Here is a 21246-nt window from a genome sequence, read left to right on the forward strand (position 1 = left end):
TGGGGCTGTTTTGCTGCATCTTGTCCAGGACAGCTTGCCATCATTCATGGAACAATGAATTCTGAATTATACCAGCGAATTATAAAGGAAAATGTCAGGACATCTGTCCATGAACTGAATCTCAAGAGAAGGTGGGTCATGCAGCAAGACAATGACCCTAAGCACACAAGTTGTTCTACCAAAGAATGGTTAAAGAAGAATAAAGTTAATGTTTTGGAATGGCCAAGTCAAAGTCCTGACCTTAATTCAATCGAAATGTTGTGGAAGGACCTGAAGCGAGAAGTTCATGTGAGGAAACCCACCAACATCCCAGAGTTGAAGCTGTTCTGTATGGAGGAATGGGCTAAAATTCCTCCAAGCTGGTGTGCAGGACTGATCAACAGTTACCGGAAACGTTTAGTTGCAGTTATTGCTGCACAAGGGGGTCACACCAGATACTGAAAGCAAAGGTTCACATACTTTTGCCACTCACAGATATGTAATATTGGATCATTTTCCTCAATAAATAAATGACCAAGTATAATATTTTTGTCTCATTTGTTTAACTGGGTTCTCTTTATCTACTTTTAGGACTTTGTAAAAATCTGATGATGTTTTAGGTCATATTTATGCAGAAATATAGAAAGTTCTAAAGGGTTCACAAACTTTCAAGCACCACTGTACATCCTAAAATACAGATTTAAAAATATGAAAAACACAGAGGTAAACAATTTGCACAAGCACGCGTTTTCTTTTAAAAAAAAATCACTATTTTGTGATTTTATATCCACATGTTCATTGCGGTTTCGTCATGTACCGCACGTGCTCATGCCTCACATAAACTTCCATGTTGCTGAAAAGACAGAACATCTTCTGTATTTCACGTTTGGCACGAGCCTTGATTAAACATGTCATATATCACATTTAAACCAAAACTCATCCTTGTAATGTTTTTAAATTATTTATAAAATACATTTCCACTACATTTCCGCGGGTCTTGTTTAAATTCGCACTGGAATACCTTCTTCCACCCTGTGGCCCTCCCACGCCCCCCTCAGAAAGTCAGCTTGACCCTTCCTCTTTGCAAATGGACGACTTCATTCATTTTTAGGTAGATACGGGGTTTTTTTTATTTATTTATCACGCTAAAGATTTTGACATGTGTTAAATAGTTCGAAATGATTAGTAATTTTATTTACTACGCCCGTATTTAATTAATAATATTAATCAGGGATTAATATGAGTGTAATACATGTGGAAGTTTAAAATCGGCGTTTTCGTGCGTCCCCTCGTCTTGGGGTGAAATGGTACGTCTTGGTGAAGTCACGCCCACTTTTGGTTGCTAACGCGATAGTTGAGAATGGGTCTGTTATTGTTTACGTTTGTGAGACTTAAGAGAAGGACAAAAATATGTATGAAAATAAGTAAGTGATGAAAACTGGTACTTAAAAACATATTTGTTCGGAAACTCATGGAGTTACGCAACGCGACACGGAGACAGTCAGTGTTAAGGAGCGGGACACGAGGCTCCAAAAGATCCGCCACCATGAAGCGGGATGCGAGGAAAGTTCTGAGGTCGCTCCCGCTGCAGGGCAACGACTCCGGAGACGTGCCCATCGAAGAGGCCTGCTTTTCCCTGGGCTTGTCCGGACATGGCAGCCTCGAGAACGCAAGCGTGGTCATGGCACCGCGCTACAGCCTGCTCCGGGAGGTGGGTCGAGGAAGCTACGGGATCGTCTACGAGGCCGTGGCACGAAAATCCGGCTCCCGTGTGGCGGTCAAGAAGCTCCGCTGCGATGCGCCGGAGAAGGTCGAGCTGGCCCTGGCTGAGTTCTGGGCCTTGGCGAGCTTGGAGAAGAAACACGAAAACGTCGTCCAGTTGGAGGAGTGTGTGCTGGAGAGGAATGGCATGGCGCAGAAAATGAGCCACGGCAACAAAAGATCCAAACAGTATTTACGATTAGTGGAGACTTCATTAAAAGGTGAAGCTAATTTATGCAACTTCACAGCTATTCAAACAGCTGTGAGCTACTCATTCATAAACACACTTTCTGTAATAATAAACCAGAATGCATTGTCTTTCTCTATGTCTATATTAGTGCATTTATTATTATTATTATTATTATTATTATTATTATTCGCTTAATGTGTTTAAAAACACTGAACAAATCAACTTCCTGTGTCTTCACTTCCGGTATATGATGCATTTGATTTTATTTAGGTTTTCCACATGTACATTTACAATAAAATACACATTTAATTATTGTAAAGACATGTAAAAAAAAAACCGAGGATGACACAAAAAAAGTCTAATAAAATGACTTATTTCCATTGTGGTCCTCATAAAAAATTACAAAATGGTGACAATATGATAGAGGACAAAAATTACAAAAAAATGTATAAGTAAACAAAGTGTATAAAAATAACATTAATAATATTATTAGTGGGCGGCACGGTGGTGTAGTGGTTAGCACTGTCGCCTCACAGCAAGAAGGTCCGGGTTCGAGCCCCGTGGCCGGCGAGGGCCTTTCTGTGCGGAGTTTGCATGTTCTCCCCGTGTCCGCGTGGGTTTCCTCCGGGTGCTCCGGTTTCCCCTACAGTCCAAAGGTTAGGTTAACTGGTGACTCTAAATTGGCCGTAGGTGTGAATGTGAATGGTTGTCTGTGTCTATGTGTCAGCCCTGTGATGACCTGGCGACTTGTCCAGGGTGTACCCCGCCTTTCACCTGTAGTCAGCTGGGATAGGCTCCAGCTTGCCTGCGACCCTGTAGAACAGGATAAAGCGGCTACAGATAATGAGATGAGATGAATATTATTAGTAAATAAATTTAAGAAATATAACTATCACAAGTTTTATATATCACAAAATATCACAAATTGTTATCACAGAAATTGAATAACAATTTACAAACATATTAAAAGTACATGGGAGAGTCCATTTTTAATGATTCTAATAAAAACCTTTTGACTTGTTTCTTAAACGTTTGTTTATTGGTGAGCGTTTGAACACTTGTGGGTAGGCTATTCCAGTCTGCAGCTCCCGTGTACCTGAATGTACTCTTACCCAGTGTGGTCTTAAATCTGGGTAAGGCCAGTGACCCGACACTTGCTCGAGTTCGGATGTTATGGACTTGGCTGACAGTGGTACAAAACGAAGAGAGATAAGAAGGGGAGGTATTATTTACAATTTGATGAACATGATTTAGCTTTAGTTGGACAACACGTTTTTCTATTGATAACCAATTAAGTTGAATAAAGTGGGCAGGAGTAATGTGGGTACGAGGATGGAGTTTTAATACAACACGAATTAACTTATTTTGACACGTTTGAAGTTTGTGCTTAGTTTTTTTTAGTAAGACCACTGTACCAAGAAGAACACAAATAGTCGAAGTGACACTGAGCCAGAGCGGTAGCCAATAACAGTTAACTCGATCCAAATAACCTGCACCAGGTTCTCCTGTAAGTCTCATGCATGTGGTGGTGTTAATGAGTAATTGTGCAAAAATATTTAATACTTGAGGTGCGTTGTTGTACAAGCTTCCTAAACTGAACTTGCAGCCTGTAAAGGAACATGGTGTTCCAGCTTTCCCACATTAACCCTTTCCTTCCCAGCTGGCACCCATTAACCCTCCCATCCCCTTCACCCTTTCTTCTTTTGGGGTTGTTTCGCTGTCTGTTCAGTCACTTCTCCGTCTTCAGATGATGATAAAAATACTTTTTGATCTTCATCAAATGGTTGTGGAGGCTTTTGTATGCGTTTTTCTTTCCTGGTTCTCTCTCTCTCTTCTGTAAGTATGTGTTTTAGCAGCTGCTGTTCGTGCTTATATGGGGTTATGTAAGCATCCGATTTTTGCAGCCCTGGTCTAAACCTAAACTGACCTCAGGCAGTGACAAACACAGCTTAAATAACTTCAGTATTTGATGGATTGTAAAGCAGAAAATATTTATAATGTAGCTCTCATCTCATTATCTCTAGCCGCTTTATCCTGTTCTAAAAGGTCGCAGGCAAGCTGGAGCCTATCCCAGCTGACTACGGGCGAAAGGCGGGGTACACCCTGGACAAGTCGCCAGGTCATCACAGGGCTGACACATAGGCCAAGTTTACATTAGACCGTATCTGTCTCATTTTCTTCGCGGATGCACTGTCTGTTTACATTGAAACGCCGGGAAACGGGAATCCGCCAGGGTCCACGTATTCAATCCAGATTGTGTCTGATCCGGTGCTGTGTAAACATTGAGAATACGCGGATACGCTGTGCTGAGCTCTAGCTGGCGTCGTCATTGGACAACGTCACTGTGACATCCACCTTCCTGATTCGCTGGCGTTGGTCATGTGACGCAACTGCTGAAAAACGGCGCGGACTTCCGCCTTGTATCACCTTTCATTAAAGAGTATAAAAGTATGAAAATACTGCAAATACTGATGCAAATACTGCCCATTGTGTAGTTATGATTGTCTTTAGGCTTGCCATCCTTCCACTTGCAAGTGGTAAGTGACTTGCGCACAGCGGCTCAGTCCCGAATCACTGCTCGTGCGCTTCACTCGCGCGCTCTGTGAGCTGCGCAGGGCCGGAGTGCGCACCCTCCAGAGGGCACTCGCTGTTCAGGGCGGAGTGATTTGGAGCGCAGCCGCTGAGGAGGAAGCGATGAGCCGCACTGACACATTTCAACTTGCGTGCCGAATTAGTCATGTGATTAGCGTATCTATGTATTGGCGTTGCTGTGTGCACGCTAATCGTTTTTAAAAACGTTAATCTGATGATCCGCTGATACGGTCTAATGTAAACCCCACCATAGACACAGACAACCATTCACACTCACATTCACACCTATGGTCAATTTAGAGCCACCAGTTAACCTAACTGCATGTTAGGCCCTCGCTGGCCACGGGGCTCAAACCCGGACCCTCTTGCTGTAAGGTGACAGCGCTAACCACTACACCACTGTGCCGCCCTGTACCAAACTTGTCTATTGTTATTTTATTACTGGGGATAAAATGGATTTCCTTTTCCAAACATTTGTTTATTAGTTTGAAAATCAGAAAAATCTTCATCCCTGTGCCTGGTTCACTCCGGCTGTTCTACTTTGAAATCCATTAGCTAAGCTTTCTAAGCTATTACGAGGCTCTGACAGATAAGCAATGTCAGTACAGTGTTCTTTGGAAGAAGTCCAAACACACTGTGTCAATATCAGTCATTGTTGTTGGCTTAGTAGTGTTTTGTCAGATCGAAGTTGTAATACCGACAGAGTTAAGACAGGGATATGAATAAACAAGCTGCACGCTAAAAAAATTAGTCAGTCCACAGTAGTCAAACTGAATAGCTAAAGAACCAAAAAAGTCACCCAGACCACTCTTCCATCTTATTTCATTGCTAAAGCATTCATTAAAAGAACAGTCCACCGTACTTCCATAATGAAATATGCTCTTATCTGAATTGAGACGAGCTGCTCCGTACCTCTCTGAGCTTTGCGCGACCTCCCAGTCAGTCAGACGCAGTCAGACGCGCTGTCACTCCTGTTAGCAATGTAGCTAGGCTCAGCATGGCCAACGGTATTTTTTGGGGCTGTAGTTAGATGCGACCAAACTCTTCCGCGTTTTTCCTGTTTACATAGGTTTATATGACCAGTGACATGAAACAAGTTCAGTTACACAAATTGAAACGTAGCGATTTTCTATGCTATGGAAAGTCCACACTATAATGACAGGCGTACTAACACCTTCTGCGCGCTTCGCCAGCGCATTGATTTTTTTTTTTTTTAAAGCCAACAATATGGATAATGTTTAAAAATATGTATAACAAAAGATCTTCAGAGTGTTCTTCAGGTTTATTCACACAAGACTTCCTAAAATTCTTGCTCATCAGTTTGACACCAGCTCTAACACAACCTCGGAAGGGTTTCTCTGACTCGACAAAACACAGCTTGGTAGATCTTGCAGCCGTGCTGACTATATACAATAGGATTGTTTACCAAAGTGTTCCTCCACCCTTCCCAACATTCCCTTGTGATTTTTCCCAAGGGTGAATCACCATGTTAAAGACCCACGTGTTCAAGTTAAATTTTATTGCATGACCCATTGGCGATCCGAGGGACGGGCGATGTACAGAAGCCCGAGCAGATGCAATTTCCTTTTCTAAATAACAAAATAATACTTTAAATATCAACAGGAAGGACAGATTGATTCCAAAATCCCAGCTATTTCCAAGCTTCCAGCTATTTCCAGCTGTTATCATTTTCTATATTATGTAATTAGTCTAGCAAGCCAGCTAATTTGAAGGGGATTTTGATACACACCTAGAAGCCAACAGTATCATGAAGCAAGAATGTATTCTGAACTGTGGAGAGCAGCTCATTTTTTATGCTTTCTGAAAAGATGCCATTATTATTATTATTATCTCATTATCTCTAGCCGCTTTATCCTTCTACAGGGTCGCAGGCAAGCTGGAGCCTATCCCAGCTGACTACGGGCGAAAGGCGGGGTACACCCTGGACAAGTCGCCAGGTCATCACAGGGCTGACACATAGACACAGACAACCATTCACATTCACATTCACACCTACGGTCAATTTAGAGTCACCAGTTAACCTAACCTGCATGTCTTTGGACTGTGGGGGAAACCCACGCGGACACGGGGAGAACATGCAAACTCCGCACGGAAAGGCCCTCACCGGCCATGGGGCTCGAACCCAGGCCTTCTTGCTGTGAGGCGACAGTGCTAACCACTACACCACCGTGCCGCCATTATTATTATTATTATTATTATTATTTTGCCATTTACAGGTGAGCGTATTCCTGGTTATCCTGAGGAACCATGTTATCTCTGGTTTGTAATGGAGTTCTGCGAAGGTGGTGACCTAAACCAGTATATCCTGTCACGACGGCCCGACCCACGAACCAACAGGAGCTTCATGAAGCAGCTGACCAGCGCTGTGGCCTTCCTGCACAAAAACAAGATAGTCCACCGTGACCTCAAACCTGACAACATCCTGATCTCGCAGAAGTGCGGCACGCCCATCATCAAGGTGGCCGACTTCGGTCTGAGCAAGGTGTGCGCTGGTCTTGGATGCATAGAACGTGGGTCTGAAGGACACATCGAAAAGAATGTCAACATCAACAAGTTCTGGTTGTCGTCAGCATGCGGTTCGGACTTCTACATGGCACCCGAGGTATGGGAGGGCCACTACACAGCGAAGGCAGACATCTTTGCGCTTGGCATCATCATTTGGGCTATGCTTGAGCGGATCACGTTTATCGATGGGGAGTCGAAGCGTGAGCTCTTGGGCACGTACATCCGTCAAGGCAGCGAGATCGTGCCAGTGGGCGAGGCGCTGCTTGAGAACCCCAGGATGGTCCTGCATATCCCACAGAAGCCACGCAGCTCAATGTCCAACGCTATCCGCACGCTTCTGCATGACATGTTGGCTGTTAATCCGGAGGACCGACCGGACGCCTTCCAGCTTGAGCACAGGATGGACCAAGTCACGTGTGCCACATGAACTAGAAGAAATTAATTCCAAGCTGAATTTCAGGTGAGTTTTCTGAGACTTTGTCATGTGATTATCAGGTACTGGATAGACATCTGAAGTTTTATCATTTTCTGTATTTGAGGTGTTTGGTGAGTGGGACACAGTTCTTAAATTGGTTTCAGAAAGGTTCTGTTCAAGTAGGGTCAGTCAGATTGAGATCTAGTACTACACAGTTTACTGGAACCTCCTTAAATCTCTCAATAAACCTTTCAGAATAATTGATGTTTCTACTCCGTGCCATCCTTTGCACTCAGAACCCAGAGCCAATTATGTTCTTTTGGATGTCCAGCATCACCAAGATTTGACTGTGGAGCCCTGAAAGCACCGTTCTTATTGAACCTCATTGAAACATGCCATTTATACGGCTCCCAATTATCATAAACAACGAAAGTACGAACTATGCCTTGCTTGGACCCCCGTGAATGTTTGTCCGACCATCATTTTTAGCCTTCTACACACTTGAGTGACACTTGCAACCCTGTTAAAAGTCTTCTAGAAGGTCAGACCACTTCCAGAGTAGGTTGTGCTCCACCCCTTCACAAACTATTCAGTTCCTGTAAGGTTAGCCATTCTGTGTAGGCCTAAAGGCCAATTTATGCTGACAACGCAGTCCTCGCAGACAGTGTCGCAGATAGCGTCTGCGTAGCCCCCCCACCTTCGCAGACGCTCTGTGCGCACCTCCCAAAAATTGTGACCACCGCAGAAGCCTCGCAGACAGCGTCGCAGACAAGAGGGCTCTGATTGGTCCACTCTACATCCGCTGTACACGCACTTCCGCTTCCCTACTTTCCCGGTTGGGTTTGTTTTCACGACTGCCATTTTTAAAAACACGAGCGAAGATGGAGCAGCACAAATAGCGGTTGATCGAGGAAGTGAGGAAGTACGTACATCTATACGACTCCAGTTCTAGTCATTATAAGTAACCGGAGGATAAACACTCCACTAACCACACCCACCAACTACTCCTAGCGATTTCGCGACTTCGCGCCCCCTTGCGTTGTAGCGGTGAATAACATCGCGCACGCCTATTACTCCCCGCTCAACGATAAATTACAACTGTCTGCGAAAAGCTGTCTGCGAAAGCCTTGTCGCAAGAGCATACAGAGGCCTTAAGGCATGGCTGGGACTTGACATGTCACATTTCTGCGGTAGCAGAGTAACTTTTAATTTGTGCCAGGCTTCACATGTCTGCCCAAGGTTTACTGCCTGACTTCATTTTGAAATGTGCGTCCTATGTCTTTTTATTCTTTGCCTATTCAGGAATTTCTGGTGCCACCCTCTGTTATGTATCGCCTTAATTAAATTCGGAGCGTTTATGGCTGCAGGGGCAATGTGTGCGTGCCAGTCTTTGGCCAACTCCTTTGGATGTTTGAACCTGAAGACATTTCACATGTCATTAGATAAACAGGCTCTGACACCTTTTGCAGAGAAAAACAGACTCCCAGAAAACTTATTACGACGCTACATACTTGAGCTAAATTAGCGTTATGAGCCTACATATGACATGGGAACATTTTGCGTGTGTTTTATTTTATGGAAGAACAAGTTGTACGGTGTAGAGTCATTCAGTGTGTTCATTGCTCAAGTATGCTGATGTTTCTAACAACATCACACTTGATCAGGACAGACTGACTTTCACTCTCCTTACAGTGAGTGCTACTATGAATTATACCTATTTAACATGAGGAAGAATTCATGTTCTGAGAGGTCTGGGGCATGCTTCTTGATCCACAGCATGGATCACGTATGGTGGAATCAACTTGCTAGCTTCCAGATGTATCTGATACTGAAAATCTTGGACATGCATTTCCAAGATAGAGGAGGCTTACTGAACGCTGAGTTAACTTCGATCTGGATTAGTATAAAGGAGGAAATTGTTTTTCTTTGACTGGCTGGCTCTTTGAATGCTAGCAAACTCTAAAAACATTAGTTTTGAATGCACCACCTTCATGGATTGGGTTTTACCACTGAGCTCAATATAAAATCTGGAGAGCACGTAGCCTATGCCCCGCTGTAGAGATGAGTGAAGCCATCTGGCCGCCATATTACCACTCCCTGTGTGTTAAAACATGGTATCTGATCAAATTTGCCCCAAGAAAAGTATATCCTGACTTTTTTCCCCCTTTCGTTACCTCCTCCTCAATTTTACCCACATTCCTTACATATCTTTATAGTGTGCCCCTTCACTGTTATTGTTTTTTCCTTTTCCAGTTCAGTCTCTGATCTTTGTTTTTTTTGTTGGAATGGCTCTTTTTTACGACTATAATTATTTTTATAGACATTATTTAAATTTTTCTCCTATACAGTGTACCTTTCTTTTTCATATTTCTTCCTTACATACATACACGTGTACAGTGGTGCTTGAAAGTTTGTGAACCCTTTAGAATTTTCTATATTTCTACATAAATGTGACCTGTAACATAATCAAATTTTCACACAAGTCCAAAAAGTAGATAAAGAGAACCCAGTTAAACAAATGAGACAAAAATATTATACTTGGTCATTTATTTATTGAGGAAAATGATGAAATATGACACATCTGTGAGTGGCAAAAGTATGTGAACCTTTGCTTTCAGTATCTGGTGTGACCCCCTTTTTGCAGCAATAACTGCAACTAAACGTTTCCGGTAACTGTTGATCAGTCTTGCACACCGGCTTGGAGGAATTTTAGCCCATTCCTCCGTACAGAACAGCTTCAACTCTGGGATGTTGGTGGGTTTCCTCACATGAACTGCTCGCTTCAGGTCCTTCCACAACATTTTGATTGGATTAAGGTCAGGACTTTGACTTGGCCATTCCAAAGCATTAACTTTATTCTTCTTTAACCATTCTTTGGTAGAACGACTTGTGTGCTTAGGGTCGTTGTTTTGCTGCATGACCCACCTTCTCTTGAGATTCAGTTCATGGACAGATGTCCTGACATTTTCCTTTAGAATTCGCTGGTATAATTCACAATTCATTTTTCCATCAGTAATGGCAAGCCATCCTGGCCCAGATGCAGCAAAACAGCCCCAAACCATGATACTACCACCACCATGTTTCACAGATGGGATAAGGTTCTTCTGCTGGAATGCAGTGTTTTCCTTTCTCCAAACATAATGCTTCTCATTTAAACCAAAAAGTTCTATTTTGTTCTCATCCGTCCACAAAACATTTTTCCAATAGCCTTCTGGCTTGTCCACGTGATCTTTAGCAAACTGCAGACGAGCAGCAATGTTCTTTTTGGAGAGCAGTGGCTTTCTCCTTGCAACCCTGCCATGCACACCATTGTTGTTCAGTGTTCTCCTGATGGTGGACTCATGAACATTAACATTAGCCAATGTGAGAGAGGCCTTCAGTTGCTTAGAAGTTACCCTGGGGTCCTTTGTGATCTCGCCGACTATTACACGCCTTGCTCTTGGAGTGATCTTTGTTGGTCGACCACTCCTGGTAAGGGTAACAATGGTCTTGAATTTCCTCCATTTGTACACAATCTGTCTGACCGTGGATTGGTGGAGTCCAAACTCTTTAGAGATGGTTTTATAACCTTTTCCAGCGTGATGAGCATCAACAACGCTTTTCCTGAGGTCCTCAGAAATCTGCTTTGCTTGTACCATGACACTTCCACAAACATGTGTTGTGAAGATCAGACTTTGATTGATCCCTGTTCTTTAAATAAAACAGGGTGCCCACTCACACCTGATTGTCATCCCATTGATTGAAAACACCTGACTCTAATTTCACCTTCAAATTAACTGCTAATCCTAGAGGTTCAAATACTTTTGCCACTCACAGATATGTAATATTGGATCATTTTCCTCAATAAATAAATGACCAAGTATAATATTTCTGTCTCATTTGTTTAACTGGGTTCTCTTTATCTACTTTTAGGACTTGTGTAAAAATCTGATGATGTTTTAGGTCATATTTATGCAGAAATATGGAAAATTCTACAGGGTTCACAAACTTTCAAGCACCTGTGTGTGTGTGTGTGTGTGTGTGTGTGTGTGTGTGTGTGTGTGTGTGTGTGTGTGTGTGTAAATAAAAGAAGCCTTTATTTGTCACATTCATACTCAAGCACAGTGAAATTCATCCTCTGCATTTAACCTATCTGAACACACACACAGAGCAGCCATACTACAGGGCCCGGGGAGCAGTTAGGGGTTAGGTACCTTGCTGAAGGGCACTTCAGCCCAAGGCCCCCTATGTTAACCTAATTGCATCTCTTTGGACTGTGGGGGAAACCGGAGCACCCGGGGGAAACCCACGCACACACGGGGAGAACATGCAAACTCCACACAGAAAGGCCCCCTGTCGGCCACTGGACTCGAACCCAGAACCACCTTGCTGTGAGGCAACAGTGCTAACCACTACACCACCGTGCCACCCTGTGTGTATGTTATATTACTTACACAGGTGAAATGTCCATCCACAACCTTTGACCTGACGATTTGTACAGTTCACTGCTGCACATGTAGGCATTTTTCTTCTAATTTTTCTCACCAACTACATAAATAACTTGTCCAATTTTGTGTACCTTCCAGTAGTTTAAATGACAGTTCCACTCTGCAATGGGAGTGGTAAGATGGCGGTCAGCTGGCTTCACTCTGACGAGCCTATGAGCTCTCCAGATTTTATAGAGCTCATATCCCTTTTCCACCAAATCAGTTCCAGGGCTGGTTCGGGGCCAGTGCTGGTGCTGGTTCACAACTCGTTCAACTTGCGAGCCAGCTGAGAACCAGTTTGCTTTTCCATAGCTTGCAGTGCTAAGGGGAGCCACATCAGTTACGTCACTGTATACGTCAGTTACATCGCTACGTTTGCATAAACCTTGGCACGAATATCGAAGCAAAAACAACACGGAAGCAGCAACAACAACAACAATAATAATGGATGACTTCGCGTTTGTACAGCTGCTGCTTCTCGTCGCTTAAAAATGGCGATCTTTCGCGGTCTTGTTATTGTTGTTGGTCTTAACAACTCCCCCCCCGCTGACGTAAGCGGTTCTTTCTTCTGCCCCAGCAGAGAGTTGGTGCTAGCCTGGAACCGGTTTTTCTGGCCTCAGAGCCAGTTCTTTGTCAGTGGAAACAGAAAACCCGGTTCCAAACTAAGCACTGGCCCCGAACCAGCCCTGGAACTGCTTTGGTGGAAAAGGGGCATAAGTGGGTTTTACTTACATGGGTGTGGATGGTGCATGGTGGCCAATGAATAAACAGCCTTAAATTTTTTTTTTTACCAACAAACTCCAATTTTGCTTCTTGCTGCTTTAAAGGGAGTGCAGTCAACTTCAGGTTGATGCTATGTTTTCTAAAGCCAGTTTTAGACTGCGATTGGGGCGTTCTTTTAAGATTCCTACTTGTCACACTGTACAACATCCCAACAACATTGTGTGTGTGATGATGTGTTACTTGATGAAGATGCTCTCACAGTAGACTCGTGATGATGGAAAACATGTAAAGAGTTGGTGGTTATAAGGATACTTTTCTGCCTGTTAACGTGTTTCATTTCAGTTTTGCCATTGCTGCTACTGTTTGTAGCTGTCTGTGAGTTTGCCGTTATTCTATGCCTCCAATAGATAGTTTTCACATGACGTCACAGAGTCGGGGATTCCCTAGTGGCGGCCATCTTGGGGGTCCAGCTTACCGTACGGGTCACTGAGCACACATTGTAACGCGCGAGTACAAAGTCTTCAAAAGAACCCAACACACATGCAAACTCCTCACCTTTCGGCGAAATTCGCCGTTTTGGTCCCAAAATAGGTCACTTGTGTGAATCGTGTAGATCCGAAGAGTTTTTTTGGGGGGGGTAGGCAGGCTACAACGCTATTGTTGCCAAACATTTCACTTACAAGGTTACAGCCAATCAAGATAAACAGTTACTAACACGCTTCTTTTCCATTGGAGTTCTGATCAGCTGGTGCACAACCCACTGCTGGTTGCCAGTCCTCGCTTACGAATATTCCACAGATTCAGACCGCAAAGTCACCTTTTTATAGAGAGATCTGGCAACCTCATCTTGCGACTGAATCTGAATACCAATGGAACAGTTTCCAGCGCGCTCGGGGGTGAATAACCATGGGCGGCTCTACCGGGGTGGCATATGCCACTCTAAAAGAAAGCCTTGCCACCCCTGCTGCTACCCCAGTTGGCAGCGACGAATTCAAAGAAAAATTATGGCCAATTTGACATTTACGTGCGCGAATTTCCAATGTCCGACTGCGGCGAATGCAGCACGAGATAACGCCAGAGATTGGTTGTTTTGGAAAATTGAGAGGCGCGAAGCGAGGGAGCCAGGAGTCGCGAGGAAAGGAGACACGGGAGGAAAGGGGTAAAAGCTGATTAACTATCTATCAAAAAATGAAATTATAATGAATGAACAGTGCTAGTATAGTTGCGATGCTGATTTTGAGAGGATAAAAATCAGGTTGGAGAAGGTTATTTAGCTAACTATACATGTAAGGCAAAAAAAAAGTGTGTTTCCGGTAACCCGACCGATCGAGAATTTCAGCGTCGAAATTGCCGACCGTAAAGTTTTTATTACAAATTTCCCTCGATATTTTAGTGTAAGCGGCGTTAGTTTGTCATAATTTTTTGTTTCAACGCATTCAAGTTGTGAAAGAAACGATAAAAAGTAAAATGTTTTGCCACTTCTCTCAGCCCTCCTGGCTGTAATGCAAATTGCTTCCTCTTCAGTATACAAGTGCACTTCCATGGCAGGGAAAAACACTACATTTTGCCGCCTATGTAGTCCCCTATTTATACAAATAGGAGTCATTCAGGATTCAGCCATGTTTTTGCTCCGTGTTTTTGCTCGACCCAAGTTCTACAGTAGGCTAGGCGAGGCCGGCTGCTTTTAATGGAAGTAGCCTAGCCTAGGACGTTAAACCATATTTTCACGTTATTTCCTGATAAGGTGTTTTCACATTATCACATGAAAATATCATGAAATTACGTGTTATGTTATTACATGATAAATATATTGTAAAAACGTGATAACTCTGTTAACAATATCTTTTCACGTAATTACTTGAGTCTAAGCCAATTTTTTTTTTTTGAGTGTGGCAGCAATACGCTTCCGCAGATCATAACTCAAACTCTTGCGATATTTTTTTTATTCGTTTAAAGATTTAAAACATTTTATTATGATGTGTGGTATAAAGGATTCTGTGCCAAAATACTATTTTGTAAGATGTTTACTTGTGTTAATTTTTTCGAACAAAATAAAACAAATTAAGAAAAAAATTTTCCTACCTACCGACCTTATTTTAGTATTTCATGTTACCTGAAACACACTTTTTTTTTTTTTTTTTGGCCTAATGTTAGCTAGGTCTGACATTAGTTTTGTGTAAAGTCGGCCACAAAAGTTAATATTGATTCACCGTCTGTCAAGGAAAACATTGCTATTGGCTGAAGCTTATGATTCAAATATTGAGGATCTTAAACATGAGTTACATCAGACGAGGAGAGTACTAGACAGAAAAAAGGGGAACAGGAGAGTCCTACCACTCTCATGGAGTTCACTGTTTTTGGACCCATACCAAGATGATGATGTTGGTTTTTTTTGAGTTGTTCAGGTTGTGTAAAATAGCGGTTGTCTTGCCTGTGAGCAGTGCATCCTGTGAACGAAGTTTTTCATCTCTCAGGCTCATAAAGACTTATTTGCGGTCGACTATGACAGAAAAGAGACTATCAAGTTTGGCTGTACTCAGCATTGAATAAAAAGCGCACAAAAGCATTAGATCTTGATAAATTTGTGAAGCGTTTTGCTGAGCAACATGGAAATCGCCGCATTCAGCTGTTGTAGGCATGACAAGTTCATGTTATGCTCACTGGTGAGCCTTTACAAAGCGTGAGGAAAAAAACTATAAAATGTGACACTGGTGTAAATGGTTTAAATCATGCTGAACTTGAAGCAGTGTTGTTATTGTTGTTTTTTAGTGTCTGTTCTTTTGCATATACAGTATAAAACTGTCCAGAAACGGTATAGACCTCATCTGAGAATGTGTGTTCTTCGTGAACAATAAAGGCATGAGATTAAGTTTATCTGTATGAGTTTGTAAATGGCAGTCTGTGCCCTTTTGTAGTGTGTACATACTATTTGTCGTCAAACTGTGATTAAATTCAGTATATATACATGTCTGTAATACGTATTTTTGTAACGTAGACTACGAAATGTACTTTTGCGCGCGTGCCGTGTCCCCGTGCATCCTTCTCACCTTTTTCACCCCTGACCAGTTTGCATGCCTGACCCAAGCAGGCTATTTAAAGCTAGCAATGGTGCACACCTGTTGTATTCACGGCTGTCATAATAGGTCAGATGATGACGTCAAGCGGAGCTTTTATGGAATCCCCACTGTACGGGAGCACGAAGGCGAGCAAACAAAGAAACTCAGCATACAAAGGAGAAATCTATGGCTTGCAAGAATCAACCGCAAGGATTATCAGCCTTCCAAATAGCAAAGTCTGCTCCGATAATTTTATAAGTGGTAAGTTGTTTAAATAAACAATCAATTGTGTTTTAAGTTTGTTTTTGGAAACCAAAACATCGTGTTAACAATCTCTGGAGGATGCCTAACTGGAACCACTGAGTGTACGTTTACATTATAATGTACACTTAATATCGCTCGTTTGTCACGTTTCTATTTGACACTTGTCACTTCACTCACGCAAGGGTCATTTTTGAAAAACATTTTAGGTCTATTCTGTATGCAGGGATGCAAACAGCGCGCCTTTTGGCGGATGCCGCCTTTTTCACGGCTGAATCGCGCAGATCCGATTTTTTTTTTTTTTTAGGGGGGGCGTTGGAGTGTCTGATTATAATTTCAAAGTAAATTCTGTATTAAAATTACTAAATAAGCAACGTAGCCGGTAATAGCGATGGTCCGTTTTGTTAGCCCCACAAGATGGCGGCTGGAGGGCGTTCCCCGGAATGCCGTGACGTCAGTGAAAACTATCTATCGGATTTTTGGTGAGTATAGTAGCAATTGTAGAACTTTTGTCAGCTGTCTGTGTTCACAACGGTGCTAAATCATCTGCTGATAACATGAGTATCACATTCTGCTTTCTAAGAGCATCAATCTTAAGTCACAATGAAAGAATTCTTTGATAATGATTATCTGTGAAATTGCAAAAGAGTGGCGCGAGTTGTTTGTATTTATCATCAGTAGCATGTTGACAAATCCTGTTCCACTGTGGTTATAGAACATGCTGGTGTGTTTGCACAGTAGAGTTCCTTCACTCACACTCTGGTATATGGAGCCACTTTCAACTTCCCCACTTCCTTGCCTTCATGTCCCTCTGTACTAAGATGGAACCAGTCATCAGCTGGCTCGTGCGTGCGAGGACAGGGAGGGGTCCTGAGACTTTTTGACTCGTGTTATTTCTCTCCGGTTTCAGATAATAGGATTAGGATAGGGTGGCGAGTGAAGGAGAGAGGATTGCTGAAGCCCCTCCCCCTTTTCTAAACACTGTTGCTGCTGCTCCAGCACTGTGAGATGCCACAGAACACTGAGCACTTGCGCCTGGAACATTTTGTCCTCACGCAGCTATGTTTGTCACGTATAGCCCACGCAACATGTCCAAGCTCTGGACTGTGTCTGGGCTTATTTAAAATGAAAATGATAATCAAATGATTCTGATTTTGCTTTGGAGCATACAACTATGGGGAAAATATCCATTAAAAGTGGTCTTTTCATTTTTTTTTCTATCGCTGTATAATTCTGATTCTAACTTTGATCTAGACTATATACAGTTAGGTCCATAAATATTTGGACAGAGGCAACATTTTTCTAATTTTGGTTCTGTACATTACCACAATGAATTGTGAACAAAACAATTCAGATGCAATTGAAGTTCAGACTTTCAGCTTTAATTCAGTGGGTTGAACAAAATGATTGCATAAAAATGTGAGGAACTAAAGCATTTTTTTAAACACAATCCCTTCATTTCAGGGGCTCAAAAGTAATTGGACAAATGAAATAATTGTAAATAAAATGTTCATTTCTAATACTTGGTTGAAAACCCTTTGTTGGCAATGACTGTCTGAAGTCTTGAACTCATGGACATCACCAGACGCTGTGTTTCCTCCTTTTTAATGCTCTGCCAGGCCTTTACTGCAGCGGTTTTCAGTTGTTGTTTGTTTGTGGGCCTTTCTGTCTGAAGTTTAGTCTTTAACAAGTGAAATGCATGCTCAATTGGGTTGAGATCAGGTGACCTGACTTGGCCATTCAAGAATATTCCACTTCTTTGCTTTAATAAACTCCTGGGTTGCTTTGGCTTTATGTTCTGGGTCATTGTCCATCTGTATTATGAAACGCCGACCAATCAGTTTGGCTGCATTTGGCTGGATTTGAGCACACAGTACGTCTCTGAATACCTCAGAATTCATCCGTATGAGGGGCCATACAAGACATTATCCATACTGGCCCTTTTACATACATATATACTCGCTCTCTCACATACATGCATTCTCACTCTCTCACATACATTCTCACTCTCACATACATACATATATACTCGCTCTCACATACATACATACATACATACATTCTCACTCTCACATGCATATATTGTTATTTGCACATGCATACATTCTCACTCTCACACACATACATACATACATACATACATTCTCACTCTCACACACATACATACACACACACACACACACACACACACATATATATATATATATATATATATATATATATATATATATATATATATATATACTCGCTCTCACATACATACATTCTCACATGCATATATTGTTATTTGCACATACATACATTCTCACTCTCACATACATACATACATATTCGCTCTCACATACATACATTCTCACTCTCACATGCATACATTGTCCTCTCACATGCATATTCTCCTCTCACATGCATACATTCTCCTCTTACATACATACATTCTCACTCTCACATGCATATATTCTCCTCTCACATATATATACACTCACTCGCTCTCACATACATACATTCTCACTCTCACATGCATATATTGTTATTTGCACATGCATACATTCTCACTCTCACATGCATACATTGTCCTCTCACATGCATACATACATTCTCACTCACATACATACATATATACTCACTCTCACATACATACATTCTCGCTCTCACATACATATATACTCGCTCTCACATGCATACATTGTCCTCTCACATGCATACATTCTTACTCTCACATGCATATATTATTTGCACATACATACATTGTCCTCTCACATGCATACATACGTTCTCCTCTCACATACTCACATACATACAGTCGGAGGAAAATGTTTGTACACCCTTTGGAATTTTTTACATTTCTGCCTAAATTGGTCATAAAACATCATCTGAACTCTCCAGCAATCTTAAGAATGAACAAACAGTGTCTGCTTGAACTAAAACCACCCAAACATTTGCATTTTATCATATTTTTATTGACCATAAGATGGAATTATTCACAGGATAGGGAGGCATAAGTAAGTACACCCTTTGATTTAGTAGCTGGTTGACCCTCCTCTGGCTGCAATAACTTCAACCAGACGTTTCCTGTAGTTGCAGACTAGACGGGCACAACGATCAGGAGAAATCTTGCACCATTCCTCTTTGCAAAACTGTTGCAATTCAGCAAGATTCCTGGGATGCCTGGGATGGATGGCTTTCTTGAGGTCATTCCACAACATCTCGATTGGATTGAGGTCGGGGCTTTGACTGGGCCATTCCAGAACGTGAATTTTGTTCTTCTGAAACCATTCTAATGTCGACCTGCTTCTGTGTTTAGGGTCATTGTCCTGTTGCAGGACCCATCCTCTCTTGAGTTTCAACTTTTTGACAGATTGCCTCAGGTTTTTCTGCAAAATAGCTTGATATACTTGAGAATTCATTTTCCCATTGATTATAGCCAGTTGTCCAGGCCCAGAGGCAGCAAAGCACCCCCACACCATGATGCTACCGCCACCGTACTTGACGGTGGGGATGAGGTTTTGCTGATGGTGTGCTGTACCGACTTTCCTCCACACATGATGTGTGTTCCCCCCAAACAATTCAACTTTGTTTTCATCAGACCACAATATGTTTTTCCAGTGGCGCTGAGGAGCATCCAAATGCTTTTTCACAAGCTCCAAACGAGCAGAAATGTTCTTTCTGGACAGCAATGGCTTCCTCCGTGGCCTTCTCCCATGAATCCCATTCTTGTTCAGTGTCTTTCTTATAGTAGATGTGTCCACAGAGATGTCTGCATGTTTCAGTGATTTCCTCAAGTCTTCAGTGGACACTCTTGGATTCTTTTTTACCTCATTGATGATGACTCGCAGTGCCTTTGGAGTGATCTTCGCAGGGCGGCCACTCCTTGGCAGAGTAACAACCGTTCCAAATTGTCTCCATTTATACACAATTTTTCTAATTGTAGACACATGAACACCAAGGGTCTTAGAGATGGTTTTGTAACCCTTTTTAGCTTTATACAAATCAATTATTTTGTGTCTTAAGTCTTCAGATAGCTCCTTTGAGCGAGGCATGATGCACAGAACATGCCTCTCATCAAAACACACCTTTTAACTGGTTTTCCAGTGGGGTGGGTAGCTTACGACACACCTCAGTGATTGGACATCAGGTTGGCTCACACCTGAGTCAAATTGTTTAATCATCTAATTAGTCTAATTAGCTCTTGGATGAGCCTTAGCTAAGGGTGTACTTACTTATGCCTCCCTATCCTGTCAGTATTTCCATTTTATGGCCAATAAAAATATGATAACATGTAATTGTTTGAGTGGTTTTAGTTCAAGCAGACACTGTTTGTTCATTCTTAAGATTGCTGGAGAGTTCAGGCGATGTTTTATGACCAGTTTAGGCAGAAATGTAAAAAATTCCAAAGGGTGTACAAACATTTTCCTCCGACTGTACATACATTCTCCTCTCACATACATACATACATACATACATACATTCTCACTCTCACATGCATACATTGTCCTGTCACATAGGCATATTCTCCTGTCACATACGTACATATAAAATTACATAATTATATCGAGGGTTTGGAGCCAGAGGGGCGTAAGTCACATTTGACCAACTTTACAGGAGAGCCAAAACAAAATTTTGACCACCCTTTAATCAACAAAATTTATTTACCTTTAACCACAACATTATAGCCATAAACATGCTTAAATGAGGTAGTCATTAAATAAAAATATGATATTAACATATTCAAAAATCTTGTAAAATCTTAAAAATATGACAAAAAAGATAGGATACGCCTTTTGGGCACCAAACATTTCTAATGTTTTGAAAGGAAAATAGGCGTATCTGCTCATCCTTGGTTAAAAACAATGTGATTAACAAGTAATTTTTTTTTTTCATTTTATTTCAAATACTGTATACAACAAACACATTCTGATGTGTTGGTCTCTCCACTTCTCTATTTAGTTTAATTGCAATGTAGCCTGGCCATTTCCTTCCTATCCAAGTACACAATTCAATTCTCATCCCCCTTTTCGCATCCCTTTGCTCCATTCTCATTTATGACTTCACATTTATGTCTTTCATTTCAAACACTTGAACAGTTTAACATCTACTGTACTTTCAAGCAGTTCAATTTCAGTTATGTTGTTCAGTTATCTTGTTGTTATGACTTCACTTAAGCTAGGCCTTCTAAGCCTATCTAAGCCATAGGTGTAAATGGGACATACGCCCTTTTGGCTCCAACACCGATGCCCACTTCTCAGTAAGGTCTTTGTTGTTTTATTCAATATAGGTTGA

The 21246-nt window shown here is 42.0% G+C and overlaps 1 protein-coding gene across 1 annotated transcript in view; it reads left to right on the forward strand.

Annotated features, from left to right (window-relative positions):
* Positions 1–1317: 1317 nt before the first annotated feature.
* stk35 (serine/threonine kinase 35) overlaps positions 1318–21246 on the forward strand; it is a 28180-nt gene continuing 8251 nt past the window's right edge. Inside the window, exons 1-2 of the mRNA XM_060937715.1 lie at positions 1318–1961; positions 6760–7508. Coding sequence (XP_060793698.1) covers positions 1451–1961; positions 6760–7475 — 1227 coding nt within the window. The 5' untranslated portion in view covers positions 1318–1450 and the 3' untranslated portion in view covers positions 7476–7508. The remainder of the gene's footprint in view (positions 1962–6759; positions 7509–21246) is intronic.

The sequence above is a fragment of the Neoarius graeffei genome, chromosome 13 (assembly GCF_027579695.1).
Source record: "Neoarius graeffei isolate fNeoGra1 chromosome 13, fNeoGra1.pri, whole genome shotgun sequence".
Lineage (NCBI taxonomy): Eukaryota > Metazoa > Chordata > Actinopteri > Siluriformes > Ariidae > Neoarius > Neoarius graeffei.